The 25532-nt window shown below is 43.7% G+C and overlaps 1 protein-coding gene across 2 annotated transcripts in view; it reads left to right on the forward strand.

Moving 5' to 3' along the window:
• The window catches only part of CDHR3 (cadherin related family member 3), a 34285-nt gene extending 8753 nt beyond the window's left edge, over positions 1-25532 (forward strand). The window contains exons 7-19 of one of the 2 annotated variants that reach the window (XM_080590227.1): positions 3357-3505; positions 4781-4970; positions 6633-6801; positions 8327-8426; positions 8571-8669; positions 11759-11985; positions 13004-13175; positions 14981-15225; positions 17942-18123; positions 19460-19473; positions 21170-21201; positions 21703-21751; positions 24206-25532. In XM_080590227.1, the coding sequence (XP_080446353.1) occupies positions 3357-3505; positions 4781-4970; positions 6633-6801; positions 8327-8426; positions 8571-8669; positions 11759-11985; positions 13004-13175; positions 14981-15225; positions 17942-18123; positions 19460-19473; positions 21170-21201; positions 21703-21751; positions 24206-24495 (1918 nt within the window). In that variant the 3' untranslated portion in view covers positions 24496-25532. Of the gene's footprint in view, positions 1-3356; positions 3506-4780; positions 4971-6632; positions 6802-8326; positions 8427-8570; positions 8670-11758; positions 11986-13003; positions 13176-14980; positions 15226-17941; positions 18138-19459; positions 19474-21169; positions 21202-21702; positions 21752-24205 lie in introns of both variants that reach the window. The other variant, XR_013950464.1, reaches the window with a different exon arrangement.

Genomic DNA, 25532 nt, shown 5'->3' on the forward strand with positions numbered 1-25532 from the left:
TTTTAACAGTTTTAAGTTCTCGTGCTAAAAGCAACCAAACAAGCTTGTTGTACTTGTAAGCATTTAGAGAGGTTAAAGCTATGCAAAGACCTGTGGACAAGTTCAGACAAAGACATGAGTTTTACTCTGTGTGAATACGATCATACAGAGTTTACCCTTCATGCAGATGTGCATTTCACCATAATGATGTTTATTCATGCAGAAATGTCTAGACATAAAAAGGTCTCACTTTTGATCTGTCTTTTCCTCTTCTTCCCAAACACTTACACTTGTAAATGATCCCAGTGCTGTTTGAAACATTGCCATCGCTTACTGTGTCATAAGCAGGAAATTGTTGTGTCATAACACACAAGTCAGAAATAGCTTTCGAAAATTAATGGAGCTCTAGCTGGAAGCAGGAGTATTGTTGAAAATTTGCAAAACGGGAGGGAATATCCATATGCTACTAGAAGGCTGTTGTGTGGTGGAAAGTACAATGGATGATTGTTTCTGAAATTGGAGCCTGACAAATACAGGGTTGGTCTGATTCTGTTCTTGATTTATCTTCGTCATTTTGCATGAGACACTAACTGGATTCTAGACACTCTCTTTACCTCTCCTGATACTGAGGCTTTACAAGGTCCCCGCCAAGAATATTTATGGTGGGTTCTCTCCTGATATCAATGCAAAGAGGGAGAAGACAGTGCAGCACCTGGGCATGCCAAGAGATCTCCAGCCACTTGTTTGGAGCAATCTTCTGGCTGCCTTGTGGAGCCTGAGCAATGCACAGCTCCTGGGCTGAGGCCAAGGATCCGGACAGTGCTGGGTAAAGGGGTGGAGAATCTGAAGAAGTGGAAGAATAAAATATTAGAAACAGACATGGACTTTGTTGTTGTTGTTGTTACTTATTTATAACCTCGAACTCATGCATGCAGTAATCAATAAGGTTAACAGCTCTCTCCACATTACTATACTGCTACAAGCAGGAGGAATCCACCTCCCAGGGCCAAAGCCTGCATGGTTTGTTCTAGACTATTTTCTCCAAATGTTGCCATTTCTGTTTATTTATCCTTATGTCTGGAATGCTGAAGGAGCTCTTTTAAATATTTATCTATTTGTTCAAGATAACGAAAGTTTCAGTGACTGGAGTATCCATAACACCTAATGTCTAAGACTCAGATGTTGTATGGCACAAAAAAAGCTTGGTATTTGTTTGAATCTTTTCCGCTTTAGATTGACACTACAGACCAAAAATAGAAGCTCAGTTTGTAAAGAGCTTGAGATTAAATTGCACTTCATGAGCTGTCCTCACTGTGCACATGCATGCCCTCTCCCCTGCTAAAATGTGAGCTACATGCTGGGACTATGTATTTTCTGACACTATAATAATTAGTGCTGGGATGGAAGCTGAGGAAACTTGACAAGTTAGCAAACCTTCTTTATTTTCTCCTGATCAAAGCTGTCAAGAACAGAGTTTCAAAGAGTCTTTTTAATTGTTCTCACAGTATATGTAGGCACATCTGTTTTTGGTGTTCACAACACTCCATCAGCATTTCAGCCTTTTGAAATTCGGGATGTTAAAATCAATGGAAAACTCATGGAGCGAGGAAAACAAAGGAGGAGACAAGAAAACAAACATATGCTTCCTTCACGATTATACTGCAGTGTCCAAAAGGTCTGCTTGAACCATACTGTAAAATACCACGGGCAGGTGGCAGGTAGATCAACAGCAGGACACAGCCCAGACGCAGCTGCGCAGAAGAGGCCCCAGCTCCTGGCCAGCTGCACAAGCACTCTGTGCAATGGGGATATGTGCTTGAAAATGTCCCACTTCGTCCTGAGAGATCTGGTGGGGACAAGAGAAGGGTCTGTGCAGGGCTGGTAGTTTTGTCTGTCTCACCAAAACCAGACAGCTGTCCCTCCCATATCCCCAGCGATCAGAGAGTTGTTTTCAGGTGGCATTTTTGGTAGCAGTGACGGAGATCTGTTGCTGTTTGTTTTCTTTCTGAGTAACTCCTGAGCAATGGGAGAACAAGGAAGTGATCCAACACCAAGAGTGGGACAGAACCTTAATAAGGACACAGGCTCCACAGCCTTCACAAACACCTTTTTGTTTGTTTCTGGCTGAAAGTTAGGTGTTTATGCTGAGAAAACTCTATGCGATTTGCCTGCTGTATGCTTTCCTCTTTTAACATCAGCTGACAGAACAGCTGAAGTACTATGTCTTCTTAGCCATTCTTAAAATTGCAAGTGCAGACCTGGAGGCATCAGATCTTCTACTCTGTCTCTGCAATTCTCTGCTCCAGTTGCTAAATGCCCCATAACGCTGGGTTTCAGAGGAAAACAAAGGGCTCATGTTTTCCTGTCGTAGGAACTATAGACTAGTCAATTAGCTAAGTGGTGGCTTAGAAAGTTTAAAGTGCACAAAATTGGTTCGGTCTTGAAACATACTCCTAATGCTTTTCTGAACTGTTGAGCACCTTCAACTCCCTTTGACTTTTGTTAGCAGATGTTTTGTGTGTTTGTGTGTTTCAGTGGAATAAATCAGCCCTCATAAAGTCCTTGCAGAGTTTTTGTGTGCTTGCCTACGCCTGCTTTTACATGTGGTTCAAGTACCGTAACTGCATACCTGAGGACCCATGTGAACATGCAACTGCAACCACTACAAGCAATCCTGCACAACTGCCTGCCAGACCGTACCTGGGCCATAAAATTCACTCACTTCATGGGAAGTCTGGGAGCACTGGCATATCAAACAGCAGCAGTAAAGAACCATTTTCACCATGTAAACTGAATCAGACAGATGTTGCTGAGAATTTGGAGGAACATCATGGGGACATCTGGGGGACACCCACAGGAGGGCTCTCTCTTGCCTCTACCTACTGCAGGGCCAGCTCAAGCTTTTCAGTAATACTGTTGCTCCCCAGATGCCTCCAGCATTCATTCCAAAATACGATTAATTGCATTATTGCTTCTATTTTTGTTTTTGTCTTGCAGAATGACAGCATTCGAGCAAGTGGCTTTACAGGCTGGTGGCTTTACAGGGAGACACACTGCATGACTTAACAGCCCTTTCCGTTTTCAGCTTCCACAGTTCTGTGAAAGTCAAATTGCTTTTGCTGTGACAAGTTGCAGGGGAAGGGAAGGACTTCCCACACTTGGTTGTGTGGCTTTGTCATGCTTTATGCCCACATTCCAGTTCAGCTACTACTACAGGTCCAGCTGGCAGAACCAGTGACTGGGATATTTACCCTGACATCTCTGAGCCCAGTGTGGCCATGGCTCTGCTGCTACAATTGGCTGCTCAGCTAAGCCTGTGATCAGCTGCTCCTGCAAACACAGACATGCCCTTTGCTGAATTTTGCTTTCTCTTGTAGAAAACAAAGGATCTACAGGATTCCAGAGGAACAAAGCCCAGGGACTGTGGTTGCCAATATAACAGCTAAAGATCCTGATGATGGAGACTCTGCTAGCAGACTTTTCTACAGCATCCAGTCTTCTGACACATATTTCTCCATAAATCCATGTAAGACAAACAAAAACATATCTTCTTATACGCCCCCCGCCACACAGCAAAAAATGATTTTGCCTGAGTTTCTCGGTAGGTTTTTAGGGTCAAGTTCTTCCATCAGCTGAACAGGGTTAAATAAGATATCTTAAAGAAAGTAGACCAAAGGTGACTTACTGACAAATACTGACTGATGGCTGGAGGTTGATGATCCCTTGTGTGGAAGTGAGATCAGCTGCCTTCTTTTTAATCTCTGAGGATTTTAATCTCTGTGGTCCTTCTGGGGCTCTTGCAACAGCTGCAAGTAGTTAGACCACAATTTGCTCTCTCCTACCTGAAATCTGCTCTAGCGCTGAGATGCACAGCAAATCTGCACTTCAGCTTCATGGCTCTATGTATGCCCCTCCCCAGGCAAGACCATTAAAAAGAGTTACTTCTCTTGTGCTGTTTCTATGTTCTCTGGGGTGCACACACCGCTGACCTGAAGATTTTGCTTCTAGGGCTGGCATTCAGTGACTGCTCTGTCCCTCATCTTATATTGTTTTAGAGCTGCTTATCACAGCTGTAAGCGGTGCTATGCAGCACAGTGCTATGGGGGATCAAGATGATCTTTCTATGCTTTAGATTCCCTATGCCCTTTGGCCATGTGTTGCTACCGCCCCCCTCAATTGCACCCCAAAAGGCAGAGGATATACAAACTGTTCTTCACCTCCTCAGTACTCTGGGAATAGTATTGTGCTCTGCCAGAACAACCTTCTCTTTTTTGGACAGAGGCTTACAGAAGTGAAAAAAAAAAACAAAAACCAACAAACCAATAAATTAATTGCATGGCTGACCAGAACACTTGGCAGAAGCTGAGAGCAGATCTGTTGATGTATGAGTAGATTTAGAGGTGCTGAAGGATGCTTGAATGACAACAGCAGAAAGTGAAGCCATTTTACTAGATAGAGAAAAAGGCATTAGCAGCTCACTGTCCTTGATGGTCTGCAAGTGCACTCAACTCTGACTTGCGCTAGCTCTTTGAGAGTGTAAGGGAAATCTAAGGCCTCTGCTGAGGCCACCACTGGTGTATTTTTGAGCAGTGGGTATTTACCTATGAAAGTCTTACACAGAACTTTCAGGCCATTGCGTATTGTTTTAAAAAATAACTAAACCAGCCATGATTTCCACAGAAGAGAAGAATTTTTAGTCTGCCACTTGTCTGCTGAGCTCTCCTGTCCTTCTGCATGCACACCATGAGTTTTGCCATCTCTCTGAGGGTGAGCATCTAACTTCTGTCTGCTTTCTGCCCAGCAACTGGAGTGCTACAGGTGACCAGGAGAATCGACAGAGATGTCCTTCCCCTGCAGCTCCACCCTAATATCTCAGTGATAGTGCGGGTGGAGGACAGTCCCAGTGGTGGCCACGCCAGTGAAATGGAGGTCATCATCACTATTGAAGATATCAACGACAACCCACCAGAATGCATTCCATCTACCTTCAGGTATCGAGGCTCTTGTTGCCTGAGTGCCACCTCATTGCCCCAGCCCAGTGACATGTCTAGGGCACATCACTTAGGGTCCTCAGACCTACAGCTAGAGGTTCAAGTGGATATTTATCATTAGCCTTTGAAGGTTAGTATTCACTCTAAGTGCCTTAGGGCACAAAGTTCACTTTTATGACTTGTGCAAACTGAAATTTGGGCTAAAAATATCTCTGTCAGATACTGTATTTATCTTTCTCTCAGGTACCAAATTCATTAGGCTATCAGAGCCATGTGTTTTACAGAATTACTTTTCTGACCCATACAGATCCAGGCTCCTCCATTTTTACTTTATGTTAAACTGTGGGGAATCATTTGCCAGGGAAAGCTTGCCAGGCAGTTCTGGAATTTTATTTTAAAATTCCTAAGCTTCTCTTCTGAATCTCTTTCTAGCGGCCTCCATAGTTTTTGTCTCATGCAGTCTGTAAGGTCTTCAGAGTCCAGATCACCTCTTGTCTTGTGTCCTCTGTGCATAGTAACTTAGTCATGGACTTTTGCTGTGGCTCTGAACTCTCTGAGACCCTTGCGATGATCAGCTGGTTTATGTTTGTAGATGAGGATATGACATTATCTTCATTTTATAGAAATACTGAGGTCAAAACTGAGCAACAGAAATTGTCCATCTGAAGTGTCTGATGTGCCCTTGCTGCAATTTTTCAGGGTACACCACACTGCATAGTGCAGTTCTCAGATACTTCAAGTGCACACATGGTAGTTTGTTCTGCAGGTAAAAATCCAGTGCCTCAAGCCAAGACATGTTTCTTTTAAACAGGGATTCCTGGTTAGTGGGTATCTGTTTAAATTGCTTGCTCACTAGCTAATATAAATGTCCTGCATTTAAATCACGTAGTTTTGTGGACTGGCAGGAAGAGAACTGAATTCTTCAGAGCACTGCTTGGTTACAACATCCATGACAATAACAGAACAGTCTCATTGTTATCCAGTGAGCTCAAACTTTGATCTGAATGAGGAAAAAGTTTTTGGGGGAGAAAATGAGATCAACTAAAGAACTACAGTTCTGCACAAGGAGCAAACCATCAGGTCTTAATGGCATTTAGTTAGTTCTTCATGGTTTTTTCGTATTTAATCCTTTTGATTAAAAAAATGAAATCAACACCTTCTGTTTCCAATTCTATCTTGTGCATCACAGGGACCCTCACTGCCAACAGCAGGGACAGAAACGCTAGCTTCACAAAGCAGCAGAATGGTCCAGGTATTGGTTAAGGAGAAAAGAATGAGTTTCTCTTCAGAAAAACATTATAACACACTGAAGAAATGAGTGTTGTAAAGACGTTTTAAAATACTAATTAGTAATTGAACTAATTACTAATACTAATTAGTAATCTTGAACGTTAAGATCTCATGGCAGCTTCTGAAGTGAAGCGGAGTTCCAAGTTTTAGGTTTGGGTCTGGCTAAATGTTTGTGTCCTGCCCATCACACAGGGCTGCTATCCACCACAGCATATGGTTCAGATTCTAGGTTGCTTCATCAGCTGTTGTCTATTTAGATCTAGGATTTCGCTTAGAAAATAAATGGAAGTCAATGTTTTGGCATGTAAATATGAAGAGTTCAAGGGGAGAAATATAAGGAGCTCTGATGGGAAACATGTTTCTTTTAAACAGGAAAGAGATAAATGAAAATACGACTGCTGGAACATTTCTTCTTGATCTCCGAAATTACTGTAAAGATATTGATGCTGATGTACCAAACAATCTATTTAATTTCACCAGATTATCTGGTTTTGGAAGCAATAACTTTGCTCTGGAGTCTACTGGGTCCGGAAGACTTGTGGTCAGTCATTTGTGGCTTTATGTTAGATTGTCTCATTTCAGAAAGCAACTTATGAAATATCACTAAGTCATTTCTTACTTTGTTGTCTGCAAAAGAAAAAAGAATTACTGTAATTCATGTCACAGTGGGGTGAGATGGGGAGAATGGCTGTTTTGACTAGATGTGAGCTACATACCATTTGGTAGGATGCTTTCTACGGATCCTACAGAATTTGGTGAACAGAAAATTGTCTTCTCCCATTTTAAATCAAGGTGCTAGATATGACTGAAAAAAAATATTTGGGGGTGGGAGGATATGAGGCACCAACTTTGATACAGATAAGCACAGAAATCTGGTGTTGTTTTGTACCTATTTATTCATGACAGACCATTGAAGACCCTTGCTCATCAGCAAGAATAAGTGAAATACTTGAGAAATCCCAAACATAGTAACTGCTTCCCAGCTTCATTGGTCAGAATTGTAAAACCACTTCGGGTGATAAATATTCACCAAAGTGTGGTGGTATTTGCACTTGCGTGATTTTGTGTGTCAAAACATGGCTTCCTTATGCTAATAGCTGCTGTAATATTTGCATTTGCCAGAACCCCCAGCAGTTGCTGGACAAGTGCGGTGGTGGTTGTTTTGTTGCTTTAAAAAGAACCACAGACAAATACAGAAAAAAGGAGGCATCACAAAAATTAGCGAGTACAAAGGCATTCTGCCTAAAAGACAACGGTGCTACAGGAGCAGTAAAATAATTTTGTATGGTTTACTTTGATTTCTAATCTGAAGTATAAAGGTTGATAACCATTGTCCTTATCTGCTTCATCTACCAACACAAAAAAAGAGTTTACTCTGCTGCACAGGACATGATTGTTGTCAGCCTTTCGATTACCACGTTTGTGTAACTTAAAGGGCTATCTGAAGTGTCCCATCCCTCCAGGAGTTTCCCTACAGACAATAAACAGTGGATGCCTGTGCTTTAGTGCTGCTGCCCCAGAGTTTATGAGGCTCCTGCAGAGAGACAGAGCTCAGGAGATTAGGATTTAAATCTCTGTGTGAGCCACTGTTTAGTAGCTACTAGGTTCCTGGACAAACAGTTGTAGCTGAACCTGATACCTATATTACAGGTCTGCAGGCATGAGCTCAAGGAGTAACTATTGCTATTTAGCAATCACAGATTCTTCCTGAGCCAACAAAGGGCACAACAAATAGCCAGCTCATTAGATACACTTTGAACTAACTAGGTGAAAGGCCAAGACCTTATCCTTCAAACGATACAACTTCCTCCACTTAAGAGGAAGATATTTTGTTGGCAGAAGGAAAGAGTTTTGAATTGCCAAGAGACACCGAAGCGTGAATGTAAGGAAAAAGCCTGACTTTCAATCCTGTGATTGATTTATAGCCTATATTACTCCTACAGGTCAATTCTATATAGTCAAGAGAGAGACCACACTTACAGAATGCTGAAAAAACTAATTGCCATCATGTGTATTGTGACTTTGTGTGTAAAGTGTAAATACAGTTGTGTTTCTTTTTAATTTAGATGACTGGAAGTATTGATTTAGAAAACCCAGCTAATCTAGGAGTTGAAGTTTATTCTTTGACTGTCAGAGTGCGAGATATTGCCTCTCCTAACTATTCAAGCAAGTATCCCTTTTACACTTTTTTGATATTTTCCTGTGCTGTAACAGCATGGAGAGAGGAATACCATATGTATTTTGAATATATGCATGAGAAAATTTCACAGCCATACTTAACTATGATTTAATCTTCTGTTATATTTCCAGACATCATTTACATTTACATCAGGATAAAGCCAGTGAATGATTTTTTTCCAGTCTTCGATAGTTTATCATATGAATTTAATGTTCGAGAAACTACTAAAGGTACAGTAAGTAGCACCTACATGATCGAAATAGTGTTGTCATGTTGACAAATATATTTTTGCTCCAAGTGCATTTTCATTTCTTTGAATAAGGAGAATGCCTCAAAGTTCCACTTTGACTGGGGTCTCACAGTACACCACCTAGTAACCCTAAATAGACAAAACTGGCAAGAACTCCAATTGTACAGATGGAAACTGAGACACAGACAAATTCAGCAATTGCACAAGAAATCTGTGACAGAGCCAGGAACTGAACTCAGATTTCTTGTTTTAGACCGTCTTTCTGCTCTTGCTAAATTAGCCTTTTGGAGGGATCATGATGGTATAAAAAAAAACCCAACAACACCGTAGACCATGGCACAGATAAGAGAGCCTTGTCCCAGGGATGGTGTGAGACTGTCACTCCACTGTCCCTTCAGACCCAGCTCACCTCAGGTGCAGCAGGCGTCCTGGAGGTGGGGTGGGATAGGGATGCTTGGATGAGGAGCACGTGCTCCACCAGCCAGTGCAGCTCCTTGTGTTGGAGACAAGGTCCTTTCCATTCCTACAACAGCCCAGGACCAGCTGGTGTAAATGTGGTCTTAAATCTGTTGCAACTGAATTTGAAAAGGTTCATGAGCTTGACTCCCACCTCAGTGCCCTTCCTGTCCCCTGATGAGCCCTGCATTTTAAGAGTTTGTGGGGCAGCACCATGGCATCTTTCCTTCTTGGTAGTCCTCATGTGCCAGATGTGACCATCAACCTACTCTGTGCTGTGCTGCTTGGCATGTAGAGCAGTCAGCACAGGAATGGCATCTTCCCCAGCTTCATCCTCTCCCTCATATGACCTGATGCACCGGCTTTCCTCTGTTGGCTGAGAATAAAATCTGAGGTGTGTTGGATGTATGCTGGATAAATCTTGATCCTCATTCTGCACTTTCTAGGGTAGCAGAAAAACTGAAGTTGGAAAGGACCTCTGGAGGTCTCAAGTCCAACTCCTGCTCAAAGTGGGGCTAGTTTCAAAATTAGGTCATGTTGCTCAGGGCCTCATCCAGTCGAGTTTTGAAAATTTCCAACAGTGGAGACATCACAGCCTCTCTAAGCCCTTGCTTCAGCTGAGCAACTTTCATTCCAGATAATTTTTCTTTGTATATAGTTGGAATTTCCCATGTTGCCATCTGTGTCCATTCCCTGTTCTTTCATGGTTCCCTCCTGAGAACGGTGAATTTCAATCTTCTCTGTTCCTGCCTTTTGAGGTAGTGGGGTACAGCGAATAAATCCCCCCTTCGCCATCCCTCCTCCGGCCTGCACAACCCCAGCACCACCAGCCTCTCCTCCTGCCTCCTGGGCTCTGCTCCATGCTGTCTTAATGCCCCCCTGGCCTTACTGCAGTTTGATAGTGTCTCTCTTTTACCTGGGGCCCCAAACAGGTCTCAGGTCCCCAGCTGTGGCTTTATGAGTGCTGAGGAGACAGGAGTGGTCACTTTTCACCACATACTGGTAACACACTCATTAATGCAGCCCAGCATGTGGTCTCTATTCCCCCAAGGGCACCCTGGTGGCTCATGTTTAACTTGTCCACCTGGGCCTGGGGTCCTGCTTGGTCAGTCCCAGCCTGTGTTGGAGCATGGGCTTGTTTTGGTCCAGGAGCAGGATTTACATTTGTCTGTGCTGAGCTCCGTAAGTCCTGTTGACCTGTTGCTCCAACCTGCCAGGCCCTTCTGAACAGCAGCACGTCCACCACTGCCCCAGGCTGGTATTACTCAGAAACCTATCCCAGTGGCCAACCAACAAGGAAGATGTGCAACTGCATCACATAGCAGGCAGATAACCTAGTATGTGCTTGAACACACCAAGTGATTATGGCCAGCACAGGTGAAGGCAGCTGTGCCTGTGGTCAGCAGATCTGTAGGGCTCTGTGGTGTTTTTGTGCTCTGGGGGGACAGGAAAAAGCATGTTTCAATCAGCCCTGCTGTCCTGTCCACATCCTCTTCTCCCTTGTCATGGGCCAAGGAGCAGGCACAAATCTCCAGCCCTAACCCTTAGCAATGTTTTCTTCCTCCCCTGGTCCGGGAGATCCTGCTAAGGGTCTGCAGGCCTGCACAAATCACTCCTGCATGCCCTGTGGAGAGCCGTCGCTGGTCGCTGAAGAATATGGTGGACAGCTGGTGTGGGGATGCGTGGCCTGGGGAACGGAGCTGGGGACACTGGGGAGGCTGAGGGTGACCACCTCCCAGGGGAGGTCTGCCTGGCAGAGGGACACTGACAGCACTGGCTCCTGTAAAACAGGAAAACAAGGAGGGCTACGGGAGGACCAGGAGACACACAGTGGTCACTCAGCACTTGGGCTGAGCAGACAAAACCCGAGCCCAGCTCAGGTTTTGGGCTGAGCTGACGTTAGCAGGGTGCTTGCTATTGCCATACCAAACAGGAATCAAGAATTTGCAGCGGGACTGGAGTTCACAGGGTCAGGAAAAAAAAATAATATGCCAACCCTTCATTTACATCCTCCTTCAGCCTTACTCTGTGCATGTAGCCTATTCACCCCGTATTGCCCCCAGGTCATACGGAGGCATTGAGCACTGAATCAGGTCTGAATCAAGTCTGCAGAGATGGGTGTGCACAATCCCGATGTAGTTCCCACAGTTTACAGCACTGTCATTTGTAGCTTGCTTCATAAATGCTCCATGCAAAGATGATTCAAACCACCCTTTAGACACCCCAGAAGGAGGAGCAGTGATTATTTCTGAAGGAGGACAAAGAGTCTTGTTCCTACAGCTAGTGCTTGGGCTGCTGCAAGGCAGTAATTTGTGTGTCAGTACAGGGCTCTGGGGTGGCCCTTGCCACCAGAGCACTTCTGCTGTGGTTCTCTACAGGCTCTTTGCATTGTGGTATTTATTGCTAGTAGGCAAGCCTATACACAGGGGAGCCATAACACAACATGGTAAACTGGTATTTCTTACAATTATGCTTTACTTCTTTGGGGTGAAAAATACTCTAAAACAAATGTGTAGTTACGGTTTCATCAAGCTTCTGTAGGAACAAGCCATCTGTACTTCCTTTTCCTCTAGGTTTAAAATGTTAGTGAAATATGAATTTTCTTCCTCTTAGTTGGATCCAGAATTGGAAAAGTGCATGCCAGAGATGCAGACTGGCCGCCCAGTGTCATCACTTATTCCATTGTAGCTGGAGGAGGCACCAAGGATTACACAAATGTATTCTGGATCAGCCCAACTAATGGAGATGTGAAGATTTTGGCTAGATTAGACTATGAAACAACTCAGAAACACCTTTTCACAGTGCAGGCCTCAGACCAAGAGAAGACTGCAACAGCATCTGTGAGTAAATCCAGTCTACTTCTCCCCCTTTATCTACATTTTTCTCTCTTCTTCCTGACAAGAGCAGTAAGACGTTGGGCAAACCACTTGTGGTCTGTAAAATGCAAGTTCTGCACTGGACTGTAGATTAGTCAGGTGAAAGAGATGGTGCTTACTGTCTTGATTCGTTTCTTACAAAACGGATTAAAGTAATATTTTTATATTTTTAAATTTTTTTTTCAGTCTTTCTTCCTTATCTTACCGATAAGTAAAATTGTTTTCTGTGCCCTAGCCAATTTAAGGTATTACTTATGGCTACATATGTACCAGAAAACAGAAAAAGGAATGAGTCTTGAGGCCAAGTAGCACAGCCACATCCATGCCTAGTACCGAGTCTTTGTTGCACTTCAGGTAGTGCCCCTATGGTGCTCAAACATATTTATGATTTTATATGTGACCTTTTTTCACTGCAAAATGCTCAACATAACATGAGAATTGTGTTGCAGTCCATCAGAGTTGTGTTTTTATGGGGTGAGTCAGAGGGGGTTTAGAAAGGCCATTACCGTCATTTCTCTCATACTGGCATGGTCAGTCTATAAGGAGTCTTCCTTCCTTTCATGGATCATAGTCTGAATTATTATTAACTATGCTAAGAAGCCTAACTAATGTCTGTGAAGCAATTTGAGACATTTGAAAAGAAGTTTAATGAATGTCTGGTACTATTATTATTTCTCATTCTTACTATGACACACTTCAGGTAATTCAAATGATCAGCCACATCAGATCGAAATCCCTGTGGTTTTGGAACGTGCTTCAAGTTAAGGAAACTGTTCCAAAAGATTGCCAGTCACAAGAAGTGAAGGTCAAATGATCACAGACATTTTCTGGTAGAACCCAGTGTGGAAGGGAGGGTCATAGCTCTTCAACTGCTGTTGCTCAGAAGTGCAAAAGGGGCAAAGTGAAATCATTTCTGAAGTTAACAAAATTCTGCTTCAGCACAGTAGAGGAACTTCAGCTAGCTATTACTCTTTTCTTTCAGGTAACTGTGAATGTTTTAGACGTAAATGATGAAGAACCAGTTTGTTCACCCAATTTCTACTCATCTCAAATCACAGTCAGTTTAGCAGCTGGGACCAATGTAAATGGCTTCAGGATTCAATGTCAAGATCGCGATTCTGATCCCAGGTCTTTCCGTTACTTCATTAAAGAAGGTACCGCGTCATAGCATATGAGCTGGGAGCAGTGCAAAAATTCTTAAACACACATGGTTCAATTTGATTTGTAAATAGAAGTCTAGCACAGTTTATGTGCTACTTCTCATGGAGAGCTAATTGTGATCCCCAAGTTTCACATGTCATTATTTTGCTGCTTATCAAAAGAGATGTTTCTATAAGTTGGCTGTGGATTCTGCCACCTAGAATGATGCCCTTGCAAGTTTGGATTGCCTACCACATTAATTAACTGGCAACGAATTAACGAATTGCATAATTGACAAGGACTTTAGTAGAATGAGCTGGAAAGATCTGCATGGTCAAATTTAACTTCCAATTATAGTTGAGTGAATCTTAAGAAACTGTGGTGGCTTCTGTTACTCTTCATGCCTCACCCTTAGGTGATGATAATCAGATGATGGTAAGTAACTGAGCAAACCTGCATGTCCTAATTCCATGCATTATGCATTAAAACCACATTATAAAAATGTATGCTCAAACCTAATAATCAACTGCATCTGGAGAACTGTTACAGTATGGACTGACATTTAGCTTCACAAAAAAGGAAACACTCTCTCTTGGGGGAATTTCATTTGTTGTTGGTGTTGCTGAGGTTATTGACACACTGCTGAAACTTTAAGTGTGGTTGCTGGCATAATTTTGGTCTGTACCAACAGTACATTTCCAGAGAGATCTGGGCATTGCTGAGGAAGCCAGGACCTTGCCCAGTGCACTGTGTATGGGCCCTGTGGAGTGAACACTTAGAGGTTTGGCTACACAAATGTGATTTGTGCCATGCAGTGGGCCTTTGAGTCAGAGAGCAGCCCATGGCCCCTTATATGTTGTATGGTAGACATGGCCTTCAAGGTCACCTCAACTCTGGAGCTCTACAGGGCAACAAAAGCAAAAACAAAGTAATTCTGGTGCTTTTCCCTGACTTTGAACTCTTTTATCTGTAGTCTGTCCAAAGTCTAACAACCAGGGCTGGCCTCCCTGCTGCCCAGGCCACTAGCAGATCTCCAGTAACATGAACAGAAAATGAGGAGACTGGGGGCCAGACACATGGAACTCCCTTCTCTGCCCTCCCCCTTGCAGCTCACAGTGCAGATGAAGCCCTGGAGGCAATTAAGCCCCCTGAGTCATTAGCTGTCATCTGGGGGATCCATTCAAATGGGAGTGTGCTCTGGGCAGAGGGAGAAGCCGTGGAAAGGGCTGGAGGAGCCTCTGGAGATGCTGTTGGTGCCCATATGGCCTAAGGGCCACAGCAGGGTCACCCCAGCAGCGGGAGGAATCCTGCAGCACAGAATCACAGAACCACAGAATCGTCTAGGTTGTAAGAGACCTCCAAGATCACCCAGTCCAACCTCTGACCTAACACTAACAAGTCCTCCACTAAACCATATCACTAAGCACCTTAGGGTCCTCACCCTGGCTGCGTGTTGCTGCTGCTGAGTGCGCTCCGGGTTGTAAGAACAGGTCACTCACGTGATGTGAGAGCTTCCTCTTGTGTGCCCAATGAGGCAACCTTGTCTCAGTTGTGTCCCCATAGAGGGTCTTATTCCGTATTTTAAACATTTTATGATCGTATTATTTTATGAGATTGTATATGGTATCAATAAGATTGAAGAGCCATTCTTGTGAATGATATTCCACCACACAGGTGTAAATTGATTCATAAAAAGCTGTCAACAGAAACTGCTCTTTTTGTTTGCTTTGTGCATTTATTTTAATGTGGGATTGTTTTTCACTTTTCTTCATTTTTTGTTGTTTTCATTTATTTATTTATTCATTGTTATCACTTGCAGGCAATGTGAACAATCATTTCACCTTTTCACCAAGTGCTGGCTCCAACACATCTCGGCTGATTCTTGCATCTAGGTTTAACTATGAGAGCGGACTTGATAAAAGCTGGATTTACAGGCTGCGTGTCTGTATAACAGATGACAATTTACTGTCTGCCAGGGACAAAGCTACACACCTAGTTAAAACTGGTACAGTGTCTTTAAGCATCAGGGTTATCCCAAACCCAACAACTGCCATTACCACCACGGTAAGTTCACTGAAATTTATGCTCAATTCTGCAGTTCTTTTATGGGCTAATCGCCATGGGAATGAAGAAAATAGGGTAGATATATGCAAAAGGAAAGCAAAGACCGACAGTGGGTCCAGTTTTGGGAAGTGTTGAGCCTTGTGTTCTTACATTGAAGCCACTGGTTGCTGATATGCTTGGTGTCAGGAAGGATTCTTGGTAAAGGTTTGTAACATCTGTTTTGTATTTTAGTTTCTAAAATGAAAAGGGTGAGTATCCAAGGACCAGGCACTCTGCCATTACCATGTAACTGGGAAGTTCAGGATTTTGGCAGCTTTATTAATAAGGAAAGTGTAGGGGTTAACCTTTGCCTGGAACCTTAAAATTACTTCATGCATTTTGCTCAGCCTCTTTTTTCTTTTATTCATTTATTTATTTATTTACATATTTTTGCTTTTCACTACTCCATTGTCCTTGCACTTCTGTTTGCTCCTTTTGCAGTGGGATGAATTACTCTGTGCCTACCAAAGTCAAAATAGGCAATAACAGTGACAACAAAAAATTGTTATCATTTGCAAGGGCCATTCTTCCATCCCTAGGTCACCCTCATGTAAATGTTCAAGCTGCCTGTCAGGAACTGAAGCAGTTGTGCACATCCTGAGCATGTTCTGAGTTCTCAGCGGGTTTCAAACAGGCAAGGCCAGATGGGTAGGATGGGTATTTCCTGAGCTCCCTGTCCACATGGTGGTCCATAGCTGAGCGGGGGGAAGCCTGCAAAGCTTTTGGCAGCCAGTCTGGGACCTGGCCTCGCACCCTGATCAGCCTGTGTAGCTGTGCACCTGCATCCCAGTGATACAGCCAGCTCCTTGGCACGTCCATCCCAGGCAAGCTCTGGCTCAAAGGTTTTGCTCTGGAGCCAGTTTCCTTCAGGGTAGTGCAGGACACGAGCAGAGCTTTGCTTTCCTCCTGCCTGCTGAAGCAGCACAGCCTGTTGGGTGCAGAACAGCCTGCCTCCATCCTTGTGCTGATCGCTGCCTTCATCCCTCGTCTCATCATCTCTTCATCATCCAGAGTCCATACATGTTCTGCCTGTCTGCAGATGGCATTAGCCTTTTTCCACTGCATGCAGGAATGAAAATATTAGGACACTGAAGGGGTAAAAGAGTTATTTATTGTAAAACTGCCCAAATGTGCCAGGGTAGGCCAGTAACTGAGCCAGAGTCAGGGGATCCTCCAAACAGCACGTGCAAGTCTGGAAGCTTTGCTATGAAAGTGCTTAAATCCAGACTTGCAGACTGATTAATAACCCAATTATCATCTAATGCTCTGTTTGGAAGGAATAAATGGCTTTTTCACAGCCTTCTCCTCCCCCCTACTTGATGAAGAAATGAAAAGTTAAGCTGAATAACGAGACCTATTCCCTGTTTCTTTTCCCATGCTTTACTACAACCACAGACAGTACAGACCACATACCACAGTGTTCAGTCTGCCTGCCCAGAGATATCAGCCTCCCATTTTCAGACTGTTCTCCAGAAGAGCACTTCCATTTCAGCACCTTCTCCCATCACTGCTCGTTACCTGGGTTCAGTGTAGCAACCTGATGACTAGGATGCCGTGATGCTGGTAGTGCAGTGACAGGAAGCCCCGTTCCAAAAAGCCACTTGTGACTTCAGTCCCAATGAGGATGGAGTGGTGGTGATCTTTAGATTATTTTAGCCTTTGTGTAAGGATTTGATGTGCCCAGCACAACTGACTGGCAATGGACACTGACAGCTCTTCACTTTAAACGTCTCCTTTTAATAGTGACTGATATTACCCACTTCAGCTACCTGTCAATTTTTGCAAGGCTAAATAAGTTATTTGAAAAGTGTCCCTAGATGGAAAACAAAATAGATACCCTACTGAATTTCATACACAATGTGATTACAAATGTCTTACAGAAAATTTAATAAAACCTTTGGTAGATGATCAAAATGAATAGAACCACACCATGATTGACCCAGGTAGGGCAAACAATTTCTAATCCATATAAAGACAGTTTCATGACAGAACCCTAATGAATGAGCTGCTAGTGACCTGCCAGCTCAGAGCTGTGTCTCCTGGCACACAGAAGATGTGGAAGATCACGACTGCTCAGGAAGTGTGGTTTTCCCTTCTGGAGCAAGTCACAGGGCAAAAAAAATAAGAGTTTCATTTATTTTATACAATAACGTAATTCCTCAGGGTTCAACCGCTTTTATGAAGGGGGTCGAATGATCGCTGCAGTGCAGATGACCTACTTCCAGTTTTGCCTTAGGTAACAAGAAACCATTATCTCGGTAATGGCAGTATTCCCTGAACTTCCAAACCCTCCAACAGTGCGCTCGCAGCTTCTCAGGCGATCTGAGGCTTTTCAACCCCACCATGGCATGCCTATTTTAATATTAGACATTGAAACACCATCTGGAACCAGCTTTTGCATTGTGGGTGGGCTCCGTTTCACCTGCCTTTGGTTTCCCAGGATCTCGGTGGCCCATCTCAGCCATCTGAGCTGCCTCGGCAGCCGGCAGAGAGGTACGTGGGGTGAATCACTTCTCCAGCAGACGCAATCTTCCTCTGCCGATCATCTGCAGAGCCCTGGGGCAAGCTTGGGCCAGGTGCCTGGGTGCAGAAGTTCAGCCAGATGAACGGTGCCGTTGGTGTCGGTAACCTTACAAGAATGCAGCATTGAGAAACGTTTCCTATCTTGTTTTAAAAGCCTGGCTTTACTCTGGTGACGAAGAAGGAAAATCTCTACTCCGACTCGGCGTGGTACGTGCCCTTCATCATCACCCTCAGCGGTCTGCTGCTCCTGGGACTGCTGGGGTACCTGGGGCTCCTGCTGGCCACGTGGCTCCGCACCCGCTGCCCTCCGGTGCACAAAGCAGACGGCGCTCCTCTGTGAGTCCTCCTGGGTGTCATGCCAGGGAGCCCCTGGCACGGGCAGAGAGAGCTCAGCCTTTTCATCCATAACAAAATCTGTGCTTTGAATGCTTTATGGTGGTATGCCCTCTGCTGTAGTAAATGCAATTACTGGCTACAGCAATATTTCGTGTCAAGAAATGAAGGAAAAATGTCCATGGATTTTTTTCACGGATTTGCTAATACTTTAGCATTAGCTAAACGTCAGAGTGGAATTAACAGTCATGACCTCTAAAGGCAGCTAATCTTGTAAAGCCCTGTTGGAGTTTGTGCCTGACTGTGCTGAGCAAAAATACAAATGTACCCGATGCCCACTGCAAGGGCACTCCCATCCAGGCAGGTACCACTTGCATATTCCTCCCTCTCAGCCTAGGAGCTCCGAGTTCTTTCCAAATGTTGGCACTAATGCCAAATTCTGTGTTCTGGCAATGCTTCTGCAGATTTCCTGCAGTCTTACCCAGGCCTGTTGCAAGGCTCTGGCCCATAAAGCCTCATGGCACCTCTGAGAGCTCTTTTTTGGCAAAAGCCATGGAAGCACCTGGGAACAGCTCTGGTTCAGTGTGGGAAGAGATCTCTGCTGGGAGTCCGAGTGCCTATAAACTGGCATTTTCACAAAAGCAAAGATAAGCAGCTCTGTCAGTAGACTGGGCTTTAAAAAGGATTTCTGTAAGTATTCTCAGGATTTGAAGTTAAATTTAGAAATTATAGAAAATGTAAAGAAGTAATATATGACTGTGATTATAATTCAAATAGTGTGTGCAAGGAGTTTAGCAATTTGTGATAAAAATGACAAATGAATCTAGAAGCATATAGCTTGGCCATTGTTATTATTTATTAATAGGGCAAGTGATTCATTGGGAGCAGGCTCTTCCATTAAAAAGCAATTTTTATATTTTCAAATACATTTACAATCTTTCACATATTTTAAAAAGTATTATCTGAGCATAGCAGATCAAAAAAATTGACCTTCCTCCAAGGATGGAACAAGATGAGAATGTCTGAAAATACATTTTTCCAGATTACATAAATCCATAATGCTATCATCAATAAGTCTGTATCTTTTTACTATCATCCCTTCTTGGAGATGTGTTAGCACAATGCTCAGGACTGTTTTCCTGTTTGGGAGCAGTGTTAAATGATGCAGGCATTTAGTGAAAGAAAAGCATAAAACAAACAAATCAAGCAAATCCCAGAACTCAGGGAAACTCATTCTTCTTGCCAAGTGGAAGAGAGTGACGCATGACACTTTTATGTAGGCATAAGCATGACATTTGCTAACTACACCTCTTAATCTTTTTTTTTTCTTTCATTACAGGATAAATGATCCAGGTGTGTACCTCTTTTCTATATTATAATACCTCTCAACAACGCTGTGTTTACTGTTCTGTGTAAAATTTGTAAATCAATTTCTAGACAAATACATTTGGCCCAGTACAGAAGTACTCTGATCAAACACCGTGGCTGATAATAGGATGCCAGCCTATGAGACGGTCCTTTTGGTCTTCAGATCTATTAACTACTAGGTAAACCCAAGTTCAGAATAGCCTGGTATTCTGGTGTGGATGCTAAAGAATTACAGTATTTTTCACATGCATTTCATATGCTATCTGTTAAAAAAAATCTTATCGCACCAAAGCCCCTTCAAGAGTCCTCTCCACTCTTAATTCCCTGTTCTCTGTTCCCTTTCATTTGCTCCCCTGACTTCATCACAAACACTTTAAGATTTGTTTTCAAGTATTGGTGCTTGTAAAGGTGTTTGTATAACTTAGCAGGGGCGTAAGTTACATACACAAAACCAGGTGTTCTTTAAGCAGTCTTCCTTTTAATCCCATTAGCATTCCCCTGACAAGCATGGCATGCCTTTCCTCGATCAGTATTGCCCAGCTTGAAAGAAAAAAACAACAACACATGACTAACAAACACCGACAAAACTAGCTGTTCTCTTGGTTGCCCAATTTGAGACATTTCAGCGTTGGCCAGTTTCCAAAAAAATGGGTGCTTGGTGCTTTCTGAAAAACTGGTTCCCAAATGCTGGGCAGCAAAGGCCGGACAGAACAGGTTTCCCATTGATGCTCAGGTTCAGGCCCATCTGCAACATTTCAGAGCATTGCATGCTTGGCCATAAACTCCTTTGGTGGCTTCCTCCAAAGGAAGGACATTAAACAAACCAGCGAGGAGTGAACAAGAAGAAATCATAGCAACTAGTTGGGTATCATCCACAAATCCGTGCTGTCGAGATGCCTGTGGCACTGCTGCTGTGTTTGTTTGCATGTGGGATGAGTTAATAGTGTGGTAAATTCACACATAACCAAACTGTTCTTCAATCTGAATATGACTTGACTGGATCTGCAGCACTTCCCTGTTTTGTCTCCAAACGCATGTTTGAGCGCACAAGCTTAGTAAGTACAAACATTCATGGGAAAAAATCTACGTTTGTAATTCAAATATTCCCCAAAGTGAAATTCACTTGCTGGTAGATAGCCAGTCCAAGGCCCCTACAACACCCAAGTCCTCAAAATACGCCTTGAAGAGGTGGTATATGGTGCACAGACCTGTGCTGGCCAGGTGCCCAGGTGGGGGCATCTCACCCCTGAAAAAACTCTGCTTGTGACGGTGTGGAGTGCAGTGGCATGCATAAAATGAATTATTCACTGAACAGATGTGTGAATAAGTTTAAATAATGACCACATTTGAATTTCTATATCAGTTCATATCATTTATGAAGGAAGTTTTGTTTAAGAAACCATTGTTATTTATTCATGACTGAAGGAATAAAACTTTTCAAGGCTCAACTTTTAATTTGTCATTGGCAACTGTGAATCCTCACTCCAAAACACTATGAAGATGTTTGCTTTTCAAATAGTGTTAGGGATCACCCTTTGAAAAGAAGTAAGACTCATTTGAGATGTCTGAGAAGCTGAGAACTAAGGATCTCTATTTGTTTCTGGAAAACATGACTTTAATATCTATAGTTAATGTCAGAAAAAAATCTGATTCTTTACAATGTGCATTTTCTTTCTTGTAGGAAAGAAGAAACCTAAGAAAGAAGTGGTTTTGGTGAGTACTGCCGGCCTCAGAGCAAAACAAAAGTTTAGTTTTGACCCCCATCATGTGGTATGATCATAGGTATTTCCATTGTAATAGATGTTTTTTATTATTATTTTTTTTTTTCCTCCCAGATACCACATCTAGGGGCTCCTTCCTTTTCCATAGCCATAAAGGCATAAAGGCTGCAGTATGCACTCTCCCTTCCCAAGTTCTTTGGAGAGGGGATTCCCAAGCCTCCTCTGGGTGGAGGTGAAGCTCTTGTGGTTTGCACACGTGGGGGTATTTTGCATGTTAGACCTTATTAATTCTCCTTTGAACATCTAGCAGCAACACCCTACACCACAAATGGCCTTTGTTGCCAGTTTTGATTAAACTCAGCCTACAGGAATGCACTATACAGGTCATACAAATCCGCCTCCATCCATGTAGGTCAGCATTTCCAAGTCATTGCTTCTCCTTCTTGCTTAACTAATTCACAGGGTTTGTTCCACATTTTGTCTCTCTTCACAGAAAATGACAAGGCTAAACACTGTCTTTGATGGAGAAGCCAGAGACCCAGGTAATAAAAAGCAATTAACAGTGAATATGAATATTTGGCCGGAAACAAACTGGATTAGTTGACTTAAATATGGTTTGACATTTGCTTTTCGTATTTCAGATTTGCTGTTTCCAAGGGGAACGGAAGCTATGCTTCACAGATAGTGAAAATCAAGACAGTGCCCTAGTAACATTTCTAATGGTAGAATACACTCACATCCAACGGTCAGATTATTCACTGCTGCTCTGCTAACACTGAGTGTAAGGAGCTGGTACTAGGAGGTGAGAGAGAAGGAGGAATTTGCTCCCAGCCTCCTGCCCTAGTGCTGTCACGGCTACGTGGTTTCACCTCCCCATGCATGGGAAATGGCCAGCGGGTTAATGTAGCTGCAGGTGGGCTGATTCTGTCTCCGAAACCTCTCCCTGGATGCAGGGTGGGTGGGTGAGCTACTGGCACCTGCACAAACCTCCTCCAGGTAGGAACAGCACATTGCTGCTATTTATCTGAGGCTTGAGTATCTCTTGCTGGGGAGGACAGAGAAGACCATTCTGCTTTTAGATACAGTCGCGGTGGCTGAGGGCCCCAGTAATGGAGAGGAAGGGTTGATAGAATGTGGAACACCCGGTCAAAATAGGTCTTCAACAAATACGTCTGAAAATAGGTCCAAAACAATAGGTCTCAAATTATCCAGAAAAAAAAAAAAGGCAGGCTTGTTTTGAGGCTTGGATTCATCTAGCCAAATTTCCACCCAAGTGTCTGTACCTCGTGTTTCTTATTAGCTGTCTCTGGGCTGTGAGAGGCTGTGAGCTAATAGGAAACACTAGGCACAGGGACTTCAGTAGAATTTGGGTGAACAAATGGGCCCCTACTGTGCAATGAAGTTCATCCACAAGGCTGCTTGAGGATGGATTGGGCCAAGTCCAAGCCCACCTGCTATTTATAAAGAGATTCTGGAGGGACGTCCAGAAGTCCCTGCTTTTCGCCTGTGTAACTGGGTTTGTCAGATGTTAAACATGGATGTTCTCCAGGCCACTGCAAGAGCTGGGCACCTGGTGGTTCCCTTCCTCAGCAGACCCGACCACACCATGCTTATGGCCAGCTGAGCCCACCCAGACTGCCCCCCAGAGCCACAGCACCTGTGTCGTGCCTGCCACAAGCCCTAAGATGTAACACGGCTTTCTGGTGTCAGCAGAGGAGCGTGGGCTCCTCACTCCTCCCTCTCCCCTCCATGGCTCATCCCAAACCATAGAGGGTCGAGTGCTGGCAGTTCAGAGATGAAATGTGATATTTCATCTGTTGAATACGATTAGGACGGCTGGTCAGGGACTGCTGCCCAATCTAGGCTGCTTTAACATGCCTGCCTTGTAAGCACTCAGAAAAAAATACCACGTGAAGAGATCCAGTTTCATCTTTAATTGCTCAAATTGTGTTCATGTGTCAGAAACCATAATTCTGATACAAACTGTAACGTGTAGTAACACGCAACCACTGTTTCTTTCCAGGCCTCAATAGTCTTTTTTGTCTCATATTAATGGTGTTTAATTACAAGCAGTGCCACCACAGCTCCTGATTCTCTGTCTGTTTAGCAAGAGACAGTAATTTAGACCATGAGGCAATCACACTGGATGGATGGGCATTTTTCCACCTACCTCTGGATAGTGAATGAACTGAAGGAGGAGAGACTTGCTTTGTGTCCAAGTAGAAATCACTCATAAAACCTGAAGAGGGCCAAAAATCTTTGTAGTAAGGAAAGGTAGCAATGTGTGCTAAACAAACCAAACTTAACAACATTGTGTATATCTGAGGAAGGCATATCCATGCACAACCAGAAAATACATTTTATTTCACTGTATTCACAGCAGGCCGGGAGGAAATCAGTTTGTTAAAATTGTGACACAATGCGTACAGCTAAAACCCATGGGGAATCCCAGATCTCTGAACCTCGTGTCACCCTAGATGACCTGACGTGGTCTGGAAGACATACGCAGTATATTGTGATCCTAGCAGGTTTTGCTATACCAAGTAAGCAACTCCTCTTGAAAAAATAGGCACACACATACACAGTGGCCTTTCCCAGCATAGCCACAGGCACAAATCTGGGGAGAGTAAGTCATAACAACTACGGACTATGTATGGGTTTGTTACACTGACCACAATAACCCACAGCAGTTGTAATTTGGATAGAGGGTTAGGATGATAACAAGGTCCTGTTTTGAATATTCCTATTCTCTGAAGTGCAGAGCCAGTTTTTGTATTAATGGAAAAGCATCCCCGCTGAGTGGCCTCCATGACTTCCAGGGCACCACACTTCATTGCAGAAATGAAGATTTCCTTCTCAGGGCTACCTTCCCCAACTCATCTGGTTTTCCAGGTTTTTCACATTTTCCTTTTCAGCCTTATCGTGAGGAGAGCTGTCATGTCTTAATCTGCTAAAGTAGTCATGATTTTAATTCCTTGTCTTTTCTCCCTTGCAAGTCACCGGCAAAATCTATGAATTCAATACATGGTCGGGGGCCCGGAGGTGGAAGAAGAGCAATGAGCCCCTTCAGCCCACTCCGGCCATGCAGGTAACGTCAAGTGCCACAGACAGCGGTGGCCATGACACAGGCAGAGCAGAGGCACCGAGCAAAAAAGAGACTTCAGAGAAGAGGAAAGAGCCAACCGCAGAGACAAAGAGGAAGGAACCAACCACAGCTGCCAAGCCCTCAGCAGGGCCATCACAAACACCAGGCCAGGATGGGGTGAAAGTACAAAAGCAGAAATAGGAATCTGCAGACAGGGGGTTACCCTCACCAGCCCCCAAAGGCAGATGCTGACCTCTTCTCCACAATGAATGCTGCATTTTTGTTACACCAGCCTTAAAGCTCTCTGTCTCAGCTGCAAAACATCGGGTGGCCACTGCTGTGGACTCAAAGGCAGGATGAAGCTGGACTTATTTTGGCATGTGCCGGTAAGACTGGGAGAGAAGGGAAGGTGCAGTGACAACTGGGGCAATAATCATGGTCTAGGAGCTAGGGTAAATGCAGACCTTGCTTCTCCAAGTGCAAAACCAGACTCTGGATGTTGCAGAGGAATTGCTTACTTCTTGAGAAGGGGTGGACATGAAAGGGCAGGAAGAAAAAATGAGAGCACTGTCATGGACAGAAGCACCTGCTGCTCCCTGGGCTGTAGCTGCTGGCAGCTTCCTCCTGGAAGAGCTCTCTGCCCCCAGGCCATCATGGCCAGGTCCTCTTCAGGGAGGGCAGCACACACATGGACCTGCTGAGTGGGGCCAGGAGCGCAGCTGCATGGAGTGTGCGGCGGGATTGCTTCTCCTGTCCCTGCTGAGTCTGAACAGCAGAAGGGGTGAAAAGCAGATTAGAGTTGAAAAGTTTGCTGGTAACAGCTAAAAATGTTTTCTTTTCATTCAGTATTTTATTTCATCCCTTCCTCCCCATCCTGTCTTGCTGTAGGAAAGAACAGAGCTTGAAAGCAGTTTTGGAGTGGAGACAACCCACAACTTGTCATGGTATCTCAGGCTGTCATGTCAACATTTTTAGCTTATTTATCTTTTGTAACACTAGTGGCATTCAATATCTTCACCTTTGGTATTTCCTCTGGCATATTCAGAGTTTTACAGAATCAAGTGGAACACACTCAAAAGAATAATTACAGCAAACACATGTGGTGAAATAATCTTTTCCAAGTGTGATCATGTATAACGTAAGTGCTGTCTAAAAACCTGATATAAAACAAGCAAACTCTGCAAGATTTCAGAAAATTATTTTAATTGTAAGAAAATTAATTATAAATGATGACTTAA

The sequence above is a fragment of the Anser brachyrhynchus genome (assembly GCF_964034855.1).
Source record: "Anser brachyrhynchus genome assembly, chromosome: 1".
Taxonomy (NCBI): Eukaryota; Metazoa; Chordata; class Aves; order Anseriformes; family Anatidae; genus Anser; species Anser brachyrhynchus.